General features: G+C 50.4%; 1 protein-coding gene across 1 annotated transcript in view; it reads left to right on the forward strand.

The window, feature by feature from the left end:
* The window catches only part of LOC135916776 (deoxyribonuclease-2-alpha-like), a 74373-nt gene that overhangs the window by 12584 nt on the left and 44683 nt on the right, over window positions 1-17106 (forward strand). Inside the window, exon 2 of the mRNA XM_065450218.2 lies at window positions 9038-9227. Coding sequence (XP_065306290.1) covers window positions 9038-9227 — 190 coding nt within the window. The remainder of the gene's footprint in view (window positions 1-9037; window positions 9228-17106) is intronic.

Below are 17106 nucleotides of genomic sequence, written 5' to 3' on the forward strand. Positions count from 1 at the left end.
CGACGCTACGCAGCCTGGCCTAGGCGGGTTAGGAACAGTGATGAAAGCCGTAGTGCGGCCCATCTCGGCAACACAGGAGCCGGCGCGCAACCGGGCCTCGCCAGATCAGCACGGCGGTGAACGCCGCAACACAGCCTGTTTAGGAAGCGTCAGCAGCCGGGGCGAAGTTCGGCCATGGCAGGATCCGCCAGGAAGCCCCTGAGGACAGCGCTGTAAGCTGAGACAAAGCCCGGTTCAGCACGGGCAGGACGGGGGACGTCGGGACGTGGCGCACTGTTCAATCCGCAGTGGCCGACGAGAGCTTCTGCTATTGTCTCGCTCCGCTGAGCTTTTCGGCCCCGTCGCTCGAGCCGATCTCGCGGGTCCCGCAAACCAATCACGCGCTCACTCGCGCCTTTCAGCCCCGCACATCGACACGTGCACTGATTTTGCTACCAGCGCACACTTCAAATGCTGTCTTCCTAGTACACTTCCGCAACTTCAAGAGCGACGCGGCGGTGAGGTAGGGCGTGGCGAATAAACACACGTAACAGAACACAGAGTGCCGCGTTCGTGAGGTTACGTGTGCAAGTTCTTATAGCATCGCCATAGGTGGCAGTTTATACGGCACACACAGTGCCTTCCTTGTGGTTTTTTGTAGTGGTCAGGTCGTTTCGCTTAAAATATTTTCTCCTACGATGCCAATGGCGCTGACAGGGCTGAGTTGCGATGGTGCCAGCGATGTCAATGCCGTCGCGGGAGAAAAGTGTTTCACCGACTAGGTGACGAGGATAAGTCGGTTGGCAGACATTGAAGGACTTCACGAACTACTTCGCTTCAGACTGTACACATGGCCAGTAAAGTTCGGCGACAATGCGTTCAGTTGTCCTGGATATTCCTCGATGGCAGACGAGAATTCCTTTGTGCACCATCTTCAGGACATTCTCCTTAAGCTGTTCGGGTACAACAAGCTGTTCTAACTCCTTCCCACATAACATATTGTGTCTTTGATTTAGGACTCGTTCAGACAAGTAATAACGAGTCTCATGATTGTCACAATTGTTTTATCGACATTCTGATAGGAACGTCTTAAGGGCTCTTCATTTCTTTGCAAGTTATGGAGAGTCTATAGAGGAGGCTGAAAGTTCAGTATCGGCAGATTCGTTGTGGGGCGTGCTAGAGCTGCTCCCTCTGCAGCTGCAGCGTTATCACTCTGTAAGTCATTTTGCTCTTCTACTTGGCAAAGCGGCAAGCTCAAGTCTTCTGGTGACGTCTCTCTCTTCGTGGATGAAATTTGAGGACACTTCCGATGACTCCCAAGAAAGTGCTGGGGCTCCTCTGCTTCAGGACGTACCGCCGAAATGGCCGAGTTGTCTACGTCTCTTGTGGTGCTACCTGGTTGGCCTGCTCCATGAAGTTGTGGCTGATGTGGGTTTACTTGAGCAACTGGCTTAACACCCCCAACGTTCCCCAACACCACACCATGAAGGGGATTCTACATGCCCTTGGCACTCACCGTGCCTGTGAAGAAAGCCATGTCTTGAATGTCTGCTGCCTCTGGCAAATTATGCAGTCGGTTCTAACAGAAATACTAAGCTTTTTGTTCCTGTAATCTCTTCCTCCGGAACGAGTCCTTGTCGAACAATTACAGTACTGCAGCCAGTATCTTTGAACACAGTTATGGCCTTACCCTCGAGACAACCTTTGGCCACGGGCAAAGTCTCCACATCAGAGACAGTAGAAATATTTGTCAATGTCGTATTCACGACTGAAACGTGCTCCCCGTCTTGTACCACGAAGTGCCTATTTTCCGGTACCGTCCTGTGGGTAGGCCAATCAGCCGACAGTATACAGGACGCTTGTTTTCTGGAATCCCAGATGCTCCGCCAGATAAACTGGTTTTACCGCTGGACCAGCCAGAACCAGAGCTATTTCTCGTCCGTGTCCAACACTAAGATGCACGATCGCATTCCTTATTACACAAAATGCACTGATTGTGCGCTTTAACTGGTCGCTTCTAAGATTTTTTATTGCTGTGACGAGTGGAGCAATCGCGCGGGACGAGCGGACGCCGAAGTAAAAGAAGTGTGCACGGTGGTGCGCGGGGGCGTGGCCCGCGAGGGGGAGCGCGTGCCGGGATTCGATTTCGGAAGGTTCGGGAGAAAGTTCGGATCGGCGAGGAGCTGGTGGGACGCGTTCCAGTGGGGATCGAGACGGCTACCAGTGCGCCTTGGTACCTGCCTATTGACCGAACACACCCGGGCCAGCCCGCACCCGAGCGCCTAATGGCCCACTCGGGCAGCCGTGCGGAAACCATCGGATCCGGCGGCTGACGGTCCGCCCTATTGGCCGTGCGTGCGGCCCCGCCCGATGGCCGCCGCCGCACCCACACAGCGATAGAGCGCTCGCGGCTGCCAGCCGTGCTGACGGCCCTTACCGTGGGTCGGAACTAGCGGAGCTCGCAGCGAACGGGGAAGTCAGGCTCCGCGTAGCCAGAGCGAGGGGTGGGTCTCTTCCTGCCATGGTGCCTGGGGGCGGCAGCTTCGCCTGCCAACACAGCCGCGGCCGTTCACCCTACCGTGAAACCTCGCCGTCGTACTACGGGTCGGTGAGTCGCCGGCGGAGTGACAACGAACACTTGAAGTCGATGAACTCTAGTGCATAGCCACGGACTATTAGATACGCGCCGGGAAGGCATGTTTAAAGTTTTTCTAGGTGTTATATGTGTTCATGTGTATTGTGTGTTGGTAACTGCCATAGGCACGCTATTATGCGGCAGATAAACGCAATGTCGGGTCGTCACGTCTTCGTCACTGTGTGTTGAGCCCCTGGGCCCACGAACCCTTCCTGTCATAACTGCGACTACTTTCTGTCATGCTGTCCTTCCAAAGGTTGTCCTTGCCCAAATTATAGAGATCTTAGACTTCCAAAAAGCAGTCAGAATTCTGGGACAGCCTACTCAACTTCTTGCAGTTTATTTCTTTCAAAAATAATTGCAGCGCAGGTGAGCATCCCCTCATAAACTGCTCTGAAATAACGACGTCGCGAAGAGCGTCGTGCCTTTTCTCTATTTTCGCCACCTCCATCCAACAGTCGAAATGACCCGCTATGCGAAAGGCACACTGCAGACCGGTCTCTTTTTCCTCTGGTCTCGGTTTGCGTAATTTAATACTAGATATAATATAATACTAATGCTTTTCTTCAGCCATAGCTTCTCCAGACATCTGTCGAATGGAACCGGCTCCCTCCCGATATTGCAGCCATGGAAGATAATCAACGACTTCGCGATGTATTAACAACCTTCGTTTATTTTGGAGAATGTTGAAATTAGGTTCTAACAAAATTCGCTGTATTGTATTGATTGTCTTTGTGACCTATACTACCCAAACCCCTCTGTAATGACTTTGGCCCTGAGGGTATAATAAATAAATAAATAAATAAATAAATAAATAAATAAATAAATAAATTTGTGTACAATAAATTCTAATGTTTACAATTATTTTGTAAAGTGCTTCGAACACAAAATGACAACAAAATTGATATAACATGAACAAAATGAACGGTGCTACAACCACGTATCGCGCGCTCGGCACGTGATGTCCCAAATATTTTTACAGTGCAAACGCACCAGCGAAAGGCCAAATGTTCCTTTACATCTTCAGGAAATGCACACTAGAATTCACTACTACGCTACAACCTCGGAAAAAAGTGTATGCACGTCGTACGCGTGTACGTAAACACGTAGTGGCTATAGAGGAGGCGACGCGTCAGCCAAACTATGCGTGGTTTAGCGAGTCCGTCAGGCGGCAACTCCGCTCGATCTCGCAGCCAACTGGATGTGCTTGTATTGTGCGGGTGCATTGTGATTGTTGCCTTGTCAGATATAATGTGAATCCAGGTGACGCAGAGCACATTGTTAACGTTGTGTGTGTGTGTGTGTGTGTGTGTGTGTGTGTGTGTGTGTGTGTGTGTGTGTGTGTGTGTGCGTGCGTGCGTGCGTGCGTGCGTGCGTGCGCGCGCGCGCGCGCGCGAATAATGCATTGTATGTATGAAGGCTCCTTAAGTCTCGTAAGTTATCGGTGTTTCACTTGCATCCGCCGCATCATTTTATGTGCAAACGAAAGTTAGGCCGGACTGTTTCTTCGCAATTATCGATAATCTACACTGAGCTTGCGTCGCACGTTTTTTCTTATCCAAGAAGGAGCGCAATGCGTAAGACATAAAGCATCTATCTTTTCGCATGCCTGGCGTCGGCTATGCTGGTTTTCGAGAAGGAGAAGTCATTTCTACAGTGCATGAGGGTCAAAATTTACCCTGTTTAAGGGCAGAACTAGGATATATTGCCGTTTCTCTCTAACAAGAGCAGGGTTCACTATTTTCTTCCTTTCGAGTGAATCGCAGTGTTGAGGTCATATAGCGCATAAAGGTAGCTGTATGTTAGCCTGGCGATAATTAGCGGAAATGGCTAGTTGCGGGAATGAATTGCGCTTTCATGCATGGCTTTCAGCAATGGGAGTAATAGCATATCTTGTCCCCTCTAGAGAATATGGCGTTATGGCAACTGAAAGCACGCGTTGTGTGGGTGTTTTGTGGAAAGGCCGTTCTATGGTGTAAGATTGTTAGTTACAGACAGAGCAGAGGCACCATTAAAGGGATAAATCGGTTAACAATGTGCCCTAGCCAGCCTTAACAGCACCACCAAACTTCACGTAGCAGCTGACGTGAGCAGACAGTGGTTCACTTGGATCATCTGGACATGACGCAAGAACAACCGTTGCGCACATATGTCTTCATACTCACGAGTAGAGCTGTGCACGGGCTCGGGCCGGCCCGAAAGCCCGAACCCGGCCCAGCCCGCGGGCCGGGCTCGGGCCATTTGGAGATTCTCTTACTCGGGATTGGGCCGGGCTCGGGCAAGGCTTTCCATGTCTCAGACGGACCGGTCGGGCTCCCCGATCTTGACGCGTCGCCTTATTGCAGGTTGGGCCGGGCCAGGGCCGGGCCTTAACCCGGCCTAAGGCCGAGCCGGGCCGGGCCGGGCGAACTCAGGCTTCTTTAGCGTCGGGCCGGACCGGGCCGCCTGTGGTAGTGTAGGGCCCGGGCCGGGCGCGGGCTCAGAATTGCGGCCCGTGCACAGCTCTACTCACGAGCACCACCCCTTTCCGTCCCTGACGTCGCTCCACACTTATTTCACAAGTGCGAGATGAAGAAAAGTCACGAGTGGGCATAAACGATAGCGTGTACGAGCAGGAGTGAGTGCTGGCAAACTAAGTAGTGTGCAAAAGTGGTTGGCGGTGATTTTAAGTCGAGGAGAGTATATACGGACGTGAGTGACAATCAGCGAATGTGAGTGGACGTGAGTGTGAATGAGTACATAGCCCCTCCAAAAATTCACCGACGATTGCGATACTCTATAATGGGAAATTTGAGCGCAGCTCTATACGTGTTTTCATTTCGCGATATATTGGCTTGCGTGGACAATCGGTCTCGTGCGGCACTTTGCAAACGGAGCGAAGTGTGGCGCCACTGCATCGCTAATCTGGTGATCGCGAGAGCCAGCATGTGGGCCTAGCGCGTGGGTGACGCGTGGGCACGGGTCACAGAAGCCGCCGCCGACAAACCTCCCAGATGATGCGCGCTACTTCAGTGACATTACCTAGTGTTTGATCCGCACCGATGGCACCGGCTGTTGGAATTTCAGCGCTGCCACCAGCTGTCGGAACCTCAGTGCTGACGCCCGTTATTGCAACTGGGTCGCAAGCCCCAAGGGTAGCGTTGGCCTGGCGGCCTGGGGCACACTGGAAGCATCCGAAGGTCCCAGCAAAGCATGAGGCGGCTGCTAACAGAACAACTTGTTTATTCTAGCATCGCAAAGAGCGGGCGGTCAGGTCGACCGAAGTAGAGAGACGGGAGAGCACGTTACTCAACAGAAGAAATCGGAGCCTCTCTCCTGGCGTCCGGGGGCAGCTGCTCTTATACTCTCGGAGTTGAGAGCAAGAGGGAAGGTCACGGGACTACGTCACGTGACAGCGGCGACGGACGGACTGAGAGACACGTTGGAACAAGGAGGTGACGCGTCAGACGGGCCGGCGCCGGTCAGACCTCCTCGCTTCACACTGGGGGAGCTCCTCTCCCCGGCTGCCGCGCTTTGACAAGCGTGGGCACACACACACACACGCACACACAAAGACACGTGGCACTGAACATGCCGGGACGCGCTCGGCGGGGATGCGTCGCGGCCGCTCCGAACGGGCCAAAATGTCCGCCGCTTTGAACGAAGCCCCGGCGTCCGTTGAATCCGCGCCGGCTACAGCGCACGTCATAGGCGAAACGTAACACTAGCAATCGTCGCCGCATTACGGCTTTCGTCTAGCGCTTTCGCCATATTCTAAGCGGCTTTCTTAGAGGCTGCGTGCAGAAACGTGATTGCGAAACCTTTAGGATTGAGCGAGTTCCTTCTGAAAGCTCATCTTAGGAAAGCAACTCTCCATTTTTTGGTTATTAACTTGCGTTCCTTTGAGCGAATAGCTTTGTTTGCTTCTCTTGTTCGTGTTCTTCATTCGCGGTCGCCCACTGCATTTGCGATACAATGGAAAATTTTGGCTGCTCTCCTGAAACCGCGATCGTCGTCGAACGACAGCATCATAAGTCTTTGAGACGTACGTGTTAATTCGTGTCAGCTCTAAAGTGTATGTAGATTAAGATGCGGTGGGTAAGCACTCACAAAGAAAACGTGCCGTCGTCCGCTCGTTCACTGGCTTGTTTAGCCATGGTTCGCTTAGTCGTTCGTTCAACTGTTAGCTTGTTCGACCACTGTGTCTCTGAGACACACGTAATGAGACAGCAAATGATGCCTCAATATGAACGACTGCATTATTTCATTTACCGCAATTTCGGCCGCGTCATATGGCGGCAATTCTTCGCGTGGTCATAACTTCACTAAGGTCATATCTCGCAAATGTTATTTCGGAGCGAGCGCAACCGTCCTCAATGCATACACCTTAGTGCAACTCGGTTCGCGACAAGTACGTCATTTCATGAACGGAGTAGCTAACGCACGATGAAACGTTATTCGTGATGAGTCAATAACTTGAAAAAATAATACTCTTGTTTGAGCCTGATTGCAGCGCTGTTACCGCAATATATCGCTAACGAATACTAAAAAAAACTGATTTCGTAATTTGGTTTTCTGTATACGCAGAATCCCGACTCGATGATTGGTCACGCGTATTTCTGTCGATTTTGAGGCACAATAAACATAATAGCAGCAGCGGCGACCTCTGAGCCTTCGCGCGTGCTTGGGAAGCACGCACGTTGGCGGCATTGTAGCTTGTAATACTCTTTCTAACCTTCACAGCAGGGATCATTCATGCCCTCTGTCGGCCTTTGTACGTCATAGCTGATACGCGCCGTGAATTCACATGGTAAGGACGGCGCGAATAGTTAGGCTACTGAGGGCTTGCTGGAGGTTAGGATGTTGGTATTCGATCGTAAATTTGGTATTAGCAGCTATTCGCAACAAGATCTTGCGACACGCTCTTGACAAATGTTGACTACCTAATTGTAGCGCACGCGATACATTCGGAGTCGTCATGGCACAGCGTTAGCGCTCGTTCAGATACTTTCTGAAGAAATAGTTATCAAAACAGGGAAAGAAAAGCTGTCGTCTCGCAATTTGTATAACCATCCGTATAGAAATTCTATGTTGTAAACGGAGTTACTCAGAGCTACAAAGCCAACGCTAACGCTTAAAGAGCACCGACTTGCAATGCGTTGTTGGATACGAACCCTTTTCCTGGCATCACTCAAGTTCCCCGACCACACCCAATCGCCGTCGCATTCTAATTATGGTGCGCCGAGGCGCGTCTACCACGTTACCGGACCCGTCAGACAGCTTGGAAACCTCATGCGCCGTATGTCGAGCTATTGCCTCGCCCCTGATTGACTCTTCCCGAAAGTGCAACGGGAGGCTTGCACGGTTCCAGGTAGCTGATGTTGTTCCCGAGCAAAGCTGTTTAGGGCTCTTGAAAGTCGTTCGAGAACAATCCGTCTCCTCCAGCTGAGCGCTTCCAGGCGAGGAGGCGACGCCGGAGGCACTCAACCCTCGGACAATGGAGCCCTTGGAGCGTCCCCATTGGGCGAATGTGACGGCACTTACACGGGCGACTACCATTGGCCGAAAATGATGACACGTGAGCTGGCTTGACGAATGGCCAAGAATGACGTGACCCCGAGAGACCGAAGTGGTTAAAAGCGAGGGACAGGGAGAAGAGTTTCTTTTTTCGCTCTTTTTGCAACGGGCCGCAGCGTCCGATTTGCCGCCGGCCGTCGATGATTTTATGACTGTTCATTAGTTTGTCTTATTACTGTAAATAATGCAAATAAACCTTCAGTTCTCAATATCATCGTCAATGTCGGCCCATTCCCGCACTCAAGGGCAAGATCTAATAGTGTGCATACACTCTGGTAAAGGTCGTCTGCTACGCTCGAGCGGTGAAGGTGGCGCCACGGTCGAGGAGGGAGCGTGTAATAGAGGAGAAACGAGGAGTGAAGGCGGAGGCGGAGAGCGTCGCTACTTTACGACGTTTGAGAGTGTTTAACTACATCGTCCTCACCGCATTTAATCCGAGCGCCTCTTCTCTCTCCCAGCTTTTTTCAGTCCCCGCTGCGCGCCGCGTTCGCTCTCATGTATTGGCTGTGCTCGTTCGCTCGTTATGCCAGGAACGCCGACGCTCATCGCAGGAACGGCCGCCTAAGAGGTGCGCTCTAAAATAGTTGTGGGTGAGTATCCGCCTACTGTGCCTACCTATGGTTGCGGATGATTAGATTAGTAATCAAGTCAATAAGGACAGATAGTGAGAATGCCACTAAACGCATCGTTGTCGCCCCTAGCGCTTTATTTTTCCGGTTAAGATAAGGCGTCCGATTTCTTTTATACTACGAGTAATGCGGCACGCGGTATTGCTAGGGCCAACTTTTTTCATATATACCATTCTCAGGATTTGCGTAGTTGTCGCTCAGCTCTGACGTGATTTCCACATTTACTTTTTTTCCGCAGGTTTGTTGTCTACAAGATACCAAAAACAAAGCATAATGCTGAAAGCTTTAAGCAACCCAATGGTGGAGAAATGGCGTACTATGACAGCGAATCGAGAAGTTCAAGGTGGACCTTGTTGCCGAGGGATATTGGCCACAAATCAGACAACCCAATCGCAAATACCCTGGCACCCATGTATAAAAAGTCATCAGTGAGCTACCTGTTGCTGTTTCATATTTTATATTGCTTAGGATAATGTAATACAAGCTAAGAAGTCTGCCAATCTTATCTGCAAGAAATCTGTTACCATCGTAAACTTTTTTATCGTGAGATGGCGCCCCAGCTGTGACGTCGGAAAATAATGACAGAAGCATATGTTCAGCTCCTTAGCGGTGCGATTGAATGACGGACATGTCAGCTGCGCCAAAGACGCTGGACATATTAACGCGATAGCGTTAAGGAGCTCGTGTCGCAGAAAAGCCGGTGTCGTCGGCGTCGGGTGTCGGCGTCGGCGGCGTTGACCGTGAGCGATAAATCACGGCAGGCGCTTCATAAATAAAAAGCAACTTCCAAGATTGGCCCGGTGGGAATCGAACCCGGGTCTCCGGAGTGTGAGACGGAGACGCTACCACTCAGCCACGAGTTCGATGCTTCCAAGCGGTGCAAACGCGCCTCTAGTGAATGCGGTGTTGCCTTCGAAACGAGCCGTGGAAAGTTATACTGCGGTGTATATCGGTAATTATGAACATGTAACGTACAGAAGTCACAATTACACGAGTTGCGAAGTGCGTTTCCGCTGCATTTCTTCTGCGCTTTCCGCACACGCAGAGCCATCTTGCGGCAAACACAGAAGACCCCCTCCTCTCAATGTACGGCGCTGCCCCGACAGGAGGCGCGCCGCGCGCGCATTGGGACCGCTGCCAGGCGCGTCGCGGGACTCCCTCTCCCCTGACGACGCTTCGCCGTGCTCCCGGTTTAGATTACTATCTATCTCTCTGCCCGTGCCGATCACGACGTTTGGCTGGCGTAGATCGTTTCCCCTCCGAGACACCGAGTTCTTTGGTTCGTTTCGTTCGCTCAGGCGCACGTTTCGTTGCCGCGCCGAACGCTGCGTTGCTCGACGCTCACCGCGTGATAGGTGGGCGCTAAGTCCGATGCGGGGCGCATCGTAAGTGATTGCTGTGCCGTAGCGCATTGTCTTATACCCCTTGGCGGGTCGACGGGAACGCTGTCGCGTCCCACTCTTGAAGGCGAAGCTTAAGCGTCCTCCAATTTTTTAGTTTAGCGATAACACATCTTCCTGTCGCAGTAAGCTAGTAGGCGCTACATATGTTGTCAGGATTGGGGGCTCAATCCCATCTCTCGTAACCCGTTGTCAAGATTGGAGTCCGGCAAGAATTCGAAGGTAGCTGGCCCATGCCGTCGTCCAACTTATCCACGCTGTGGACGTTGATGAAGGGAAGGGCTGCTTCTCATCGAGAACGAGGAATAAGGGCTTATTTGCAGTATTTAAATGCAGTTCATCAGTCTAGCATGACTGCGAGAGAAGGTACGTCAGTCTAACACGACTGCTTGAGAGAGTTTCTCAGTCTAACATGACTGCTTAAGAAAAGTGTCGAGCATCCGCACAACAGCGGCTTATAAGCACTCGGTCCCCCCCTTGAGTCCAAGGGGACGGAAACGTTCGTCCAGTCATTGTAAACACGCCGCCTCTCACCGGGGCGGCTTACACACACACACACACGCACACACACACACACACAGGTGCATGGTCCGGAGCCGACGTCAGAGGGCCTTCGTAGAAACCAGAGCTAACCCGGGTAGCGTGTCCGGGTAGCACATAGTCTTGCGTCTTGATCGGCGCGTGGGAAGGAGCCTTGAACTGCGTTCCCGCGGCAACTTCCCCACTCATAGCAGATCAGGTCCGCGTTGGGGAGTTCGGTAACAATAGTTGGCCCGCCGATCTCATTTAGTCACAACGGTGACGACGTTAGAGCGTAACGGTGGCGGTTTCAGTACAAAGCCTGCTTCGTCAAGCGCATCCTAGCTGAAGCGACGGAGAGTGGAGGACGCGCGTATTGTTCCCGACACAAAGTCGACTTAGTCACGCCGTGGCTAGAGGTTGGCGGCGGCGTTCGAAGATGAAGTTGCCACCGGTGGCTTAAATGGCTGGCAAACTTGCACTGCAGCTGGCAGTTCTTAACAATGTCTACATTTATGTTACTGCACGACGGCGTTTCTTCCGCCCATGGGTATAGAAGGTGTGACCGTCTTCTTTAAGCAACGCAGTCTCCCTGTCTCCCCGGGGTTCATGCGTCGTTTTCTGACTGACCGGACAGGCTAGCGGGTGTTTAACGTAAGTTAAGGCTCGATAAAAAAATGTGCTAGATTGTCCGACTTGCACCAGGTTCCCCGAGGACAGTATCAGAATAAGAATCAGAATAAGAATTTATTATTAGAAGTTGGGTCACATTGCAAGTAGTATACGAATTAGACCTCAGACGCGTGCGTTACGCGAAATCATACAATACCCATTTTTGTGCAACCTAGTGCTTTGAGAGGCTTTGCGCGTGGATCGCGTCTATGTGGGAGCAGTTTTCTGTGTTGTGCCATGCCTGAGGAGGAAACAAAACCGACACCACACTGCGCTCGTGTGGTGCCTTTCTTGTCTCTGTTCTCGCTTTTTCCAACAACATCTAAGTTGAACCAACTAGCCGAACGCTGCACAGATTTGTAATCAGGTTCCCTTTATATTATTGCGTCATGCAAGTGTCAAAGCTCATACACAGAGAATCTATGCGTTAAGCACAACCTATAAATCTTTTCCCTGTAGTTGCATCTGCTGCTCAAGCATTGCTAGGCTCGCAATTTTCGGATATGATGATGGATGTTATTGGAACAAGGGCCTTGTCTGGCCAAAGAACGCCAAGGCAATGCTAATTAGTTGTTAATGAAGCATGAACTGTGAATTTTGAAGGGTAAATGTCATACAGCTGTATAGAGGCCCAAAAATATAAGTTCGTAGAATAGATATGCATTAAAACAATGAAAATGACATTAGAGGTATGAGACGTGCCATCGTCATAAAAGATATGCAATGAGGCAAATGATATACAGAATATGTGGGTACCCGCCGCGGTTGCTCAGTGGCTATGGTAGGCTGCTGAGCACGAGGTCAAGGGATCGAATCCCGGCCAGGGCGGCCGCATTTCGATGGTGGCGAAATGCGAAAACACCCGTGTACTTAGATTTAGGTTCACGTTAAAGAACCCCAAGTCGTCGAAATTTCCGGAGTCCTCCACTACGGCGTGCCTCATAATCAGAAAGTGGTTTTGGCTCGATAAACCCCATAATTAATATTAATATGTGGGTCTCAGTAGCATTAACCCCTCAGCAGTACCCTCGAACGCAAGGGCCTAGAAGGACATGATCTACAAAAGCCTATTAGTGTAATAGTACCCTCCATTGAGAGTATGTGCTACGAATCTCTTGGGTGTACAACATGTAGTACACCAAAGTCGTTTACAAAATCTAAGACCGACGCACTGTCAAAGAGTGGGTCATTACCTAGGAACATTGTGAGGTGTAGTGAGACTTGCTGATGGTACGGTAAACGAAAACGTTTTTTTCTTGCGAGCCTCTAATGGACGACATTCTAGCCATTCCATAGATATTCGGAAACTTATGCTCCATGATGATTTGGAATAACCCACCCATTTCTTGGCCAATATTCTATCGTGTGTAAGAGGCACACACGGACTTGGGAGGATTTGCTTATCTTTTCCATGACGGACAAAATCGCTAGTAAGCGGTGTGCTCCCCATTGCAGTGCACACAGTGTATGGTACTTTCGCAAGATTCAGTTGAATATTCATTCACGCTGCCTTTACCACTTGCGAGTCGGCCCCGGCAGTTCTGTGAACTATGGCCGAATATGTGACTTCTAGAGCATCCGAGAAAATGGGGAATGAATGACCTGACCCAGATTTTTACATAGCCTGCTTCGATGGTGTCAGGAAACACACTTGAATCTAATACAAGGATAAGGTGTTTCGTTTGGATTTCCTTGCCGTAGCGCTAAATTTAGATTCAGCTGACATGTATGACGTTGTGGTCAATCCGACCTTCTAATATTTAAATCTCAGTCAGTTCGATCAAGTCGTCATCTGAGATTACGCCACAGACGGTGTTCATTGCACTGTGCGGAGTTAGTCACTGGTACGTCTCTAAAGGCTACTAAATTCTTTAGTTTATCGTGCTATTAATTATCGCGGAGCTCCAAGAGGTGGTCACCGCTGGCCAACTTCGTAGCTTTATAGCCTGTGCCAATGCTTACCTCCAAACACTTTGAAACCAGAAAAAGAAATATGACTTTCATTGTCTTTTTCCAGTTTCTCGCTGTGGATAACATGGTAGCGTAGAAAGTTCTGTATTTGTTTGCCAGAGAATTTAAATACTTCTTCAGTGCGCCCCTTTTTCTCGGGGCGATCAGGAAGCGTGGGGAAACATAAAGGCATAAAAAATCACGGCTCTTGCACTCTGTACAGATGGCTAGCCAGCGAAGCTGCAACGTGGGGCCCCGGTGTTTATCACTGGTTTAATCCCCACGGTTAGTTAAACGACGGCTTCGTAGGATGGCGGCTGCTCGGTACCCAGTTGCTGCTTGCGCGTGGCTGCACGGGCCTGTTATTGTGCCCGGGACGCAGCAGCATCGGCACGTCGTAATCGAGCTCGTTCCCGGCTCTGCTCGCGGCGTTGCAGATCGAAAGCTGCGTACTCCTCAGGACTACGTATGACGCGTGGCCTACACATTTCGGAGCACTCGGCTGCGACAGAGAGCAACGACGTCACTACTGGCACAGCAAATCGCGCACCTTTCTCTTTTCTTTTTCGCGCATGTGCATGGCGTTGTGCCGGAGGAGTTTTCGGCGCAAAGACGTCGGACGGACGGACGGACGGACGAATCGGCTAGCCATATACAGCTTCGCTGTAATGTTCTTTCGGTAATGACGCCAGCCACCCACCGTGGAGCACAACAAGGGGACGCTTGAAACCATAGAAAACAAAGGTCCCAGAAACACCAGCTTTACGACACTACTATAGCCCAATATAATATAACGTAATATACATAACCTTGTTCTCGTCTTAGTTATCGTGTCCCGCCTTCCTCGTGTTTTCCCTAGCTTGGTTATGTGCCACAAGGTTAACCCTTGCTGTCTGTAAAATTGTAAGTAAAAGAAAAGAAAAGAGGACAGAAAAGGTTGAAAATATGAGAGAAAGGCGGAGATTCGAGAAGAGGACGGGAACATGCAACTACCGAGTTTCTCCCGGTGAGTCAGTCCGGGGGTGCCGTTTACATGACGCCGAGGCCAAAAAGGCGTGTTGCCACCTAGGGCCCATAAAGGTCCAAACACCCGGCTTCGGCTCAATGCCCAAGATCCCCTTTTCCCCGGACACGGCTAAGCCGCGCACGGCTACACGCGGGAGGATCCAACCCTCACGTGCTCGGGTACGTGGTGTCGCATTGCACCAAACGCCTGATGACGCAGACGCCCCTGCAGGGGACTTTCGGATAGCTTGGCAACAAAGGACTTCGGTCAACTCGATGATCTATCGTCGGTGTTGTGGTTCTTTCTTAACAAGGTTTTGAAGCGTCTAGTTTGCGAAAGGCGTCACAGACCTCGCTGGCCTCGTCCCATTTGCTGTGTGCGACTTCACTTGCAAGAACTCCCACGTCATTGATGGTTGTGAATTCTTTTTGGCGCAGCATGCCGGAGGTAACAGGTAGCCGTGGCTGTAGATTACTGGCTATGTCCTGCCGATGAGCACGAGGTCTTCCGTTATGCTCCTAGCTGGTGGAGACGTATGGAGCTGGAGAGGTAATGCAAAACTTGTAGTGCGAAAAGATCGGTTAACTTCGTAAATTGAAGAACTTCAGGTGGTCAAGTGTAATCTGGATCCTTACCCTGTGGCTTTTCTCACAGACCTCGTGCATTGGGACGTTAAACAGGGGTTATTCAATCGCAAAGGGAGATAGCCAGCGGTGGCGGCGATGTCTACTTGAGTGATTCTGATATTGCAATTTAATATGTTCCGAAGAGTAGTTATCGGTGGACAGAGAGAGAGAGAAACAACTTTATTGAGCCGAGGTCGACATCTTCTTAGACGCCATCGATGGAAGTAATTGCCTATTCACGGGACCCATATGCTTCCCTAGCCGCCTGGCCCCTGGAGATCAGGACGAGCTGGTCTTCCAGGGCCGTGCTGGTTAGCAAGGTCTCCCATCCCTCGGTAACGGTGGATGAGGGATGGGGTAGGGTAGCGGGGCAGTTAAGAGGTGGGGGGATCGCCTTGATGAAATCGCATACTCCAATGACGTGTTGGAGCGTGCCTAACTGAGCTTTAGAGAAGTTACAATCTTCCTCGTACCTTTCCGGGTACATTATATTTTAGAGGTAAGGGTGCGGGAACGATCCTGCCTCTATTTGCTTGTAGATCGCTTGCTGTTCTCTGCTAAGCGATTTGTGAGGATCGGGGTAACGGCGCCTCTCCGTCTTATAATGGTTCGTAATGTCTCTGTAACTAATTATGGACTGTGGCTCACCTTTCTCAACCCGGTGTATCGGTATCGGTGGAAAGGTTAGTGGTATTATGTCCCTTCATTCAGAGGAGTATAGTGAGGAGATATGGAGTAGGTATATGAAACGTATAAGGCCATCACGGTACGCCAGACCCAAATAGCCTGGCGCCAACTTTTCTTCATGGTCTACGGATGTGCGTACCTGCTTTCTATTTTTACAGCTAAGCTTTCCTTGTATGCTTTCCCTAGTTTGGCGTGCTTGCATGGCTCCTCGCAGTTGGGTCGGTCGCCATCTCGGGGGATATATTTATGGATATATAAAGAAAGGTTATATGAACGTGTGGCTTATAAACGCTTGTATGCTTGTATTGATTACGAGAAAGCGTTTCATGCAGTCGAAACCTCAGCAGTCATGGAGGCATTACGGAATCGGGGTGTAGATGAGCCGTATGTAAAAATACTGAAAGATATGTATAGCGGCTCCACAGCCACCGTAGTCGTCCATAAAGAAAGCAACAAAATCCCAATAAAGAAAGGCGTCAGGCAGGGAGATACGATTTGTCCAATACTATTCACAGCGGGTTTGCAGGAGGTATTCAGAGACCTGTATTGGGAAGAATTGGGGATAAGAGTTAATGGAGAATACCTTAGTAACTTGCGATTCGCTGATGATATTGCCTTGCTTAGTAACTCAGGGGACCAACTGCAATACATGCTCACTGACCTGGAGAGGCAAAGCAGAAGGCTGGGTCTAAAAATTATTCTGCAGAAAACGAAAGTAATGTTTAACAGTCTCGGAAGAGAACACCAGTTTACGATAGGTAGCGAGGCACTGGAAGTGGCAACGGAATACATCTACTTAGGACAGGTAGTGACCGCGGATCCAGATCATGAGACTGAAATAATCAGAAGAATAAGAGTGGGCTGGGGTGCGTTTGAAAGGCATTCTCAGATCATGAACAGCAGGTTGCCATTATACCTCAATAGAAAAGTGTATAACAGCTGTGTCTTACCGGTACTCACGTACGGGGCAGAAACCAGGAGGCTTACGAAAAGGGTTCTATTTAATTGAGGACGACGCAACGAGCTATGGGAAGAAGAATGATAGGCGTAACATTAAGGGATAAGAAAAGAGCAGATTAGGCGAGGGAACAAACGCGAGTTAATGACATCTTAGTTGAAATCAAGAAAAAGAAATGGGCATGGGCAGGACATGTAATGAGGAGGGAATGTAAACGATGGTCATTAAGGGTTACGGACTGGATTTCAAGGTAAGGGAAGCGTAGCAGGGGGCGGCAGAAAGTTAGGTGGGCGGATGAGATTAGGAAGTTTGCAGGGATAACATGGCCACAATTAGTACATGACCGGGGTAGTTGGAGAAGTATAGGGGAGGCCTTTGCCCTGCAGTGGGCGTAACCAGGCTACTGATGATGATGATACTGACAAAGGATGCGCACCCCTGATCAGTGTAAGAAAAATTCCTCCCTATATAAACCCTTAATACCCGGAG

Source organism: Dermacentor albipictus, chromosome 7 (assembly GCF_038994185.2).
Source record: "Dermacentor albipictus isolate Rhodes 1998 colony chromosome 7, USDA_Dalb.pri_finalv2, whole genome shotgun sequence".
NCBI classification, from domain to species: domain Eukaryota; kingdom Metazoa; phylum Arthropoda; class Arachnida; order Ixodida; family Ixodidae; genus Dermacentor; species Dermacentor albipictus.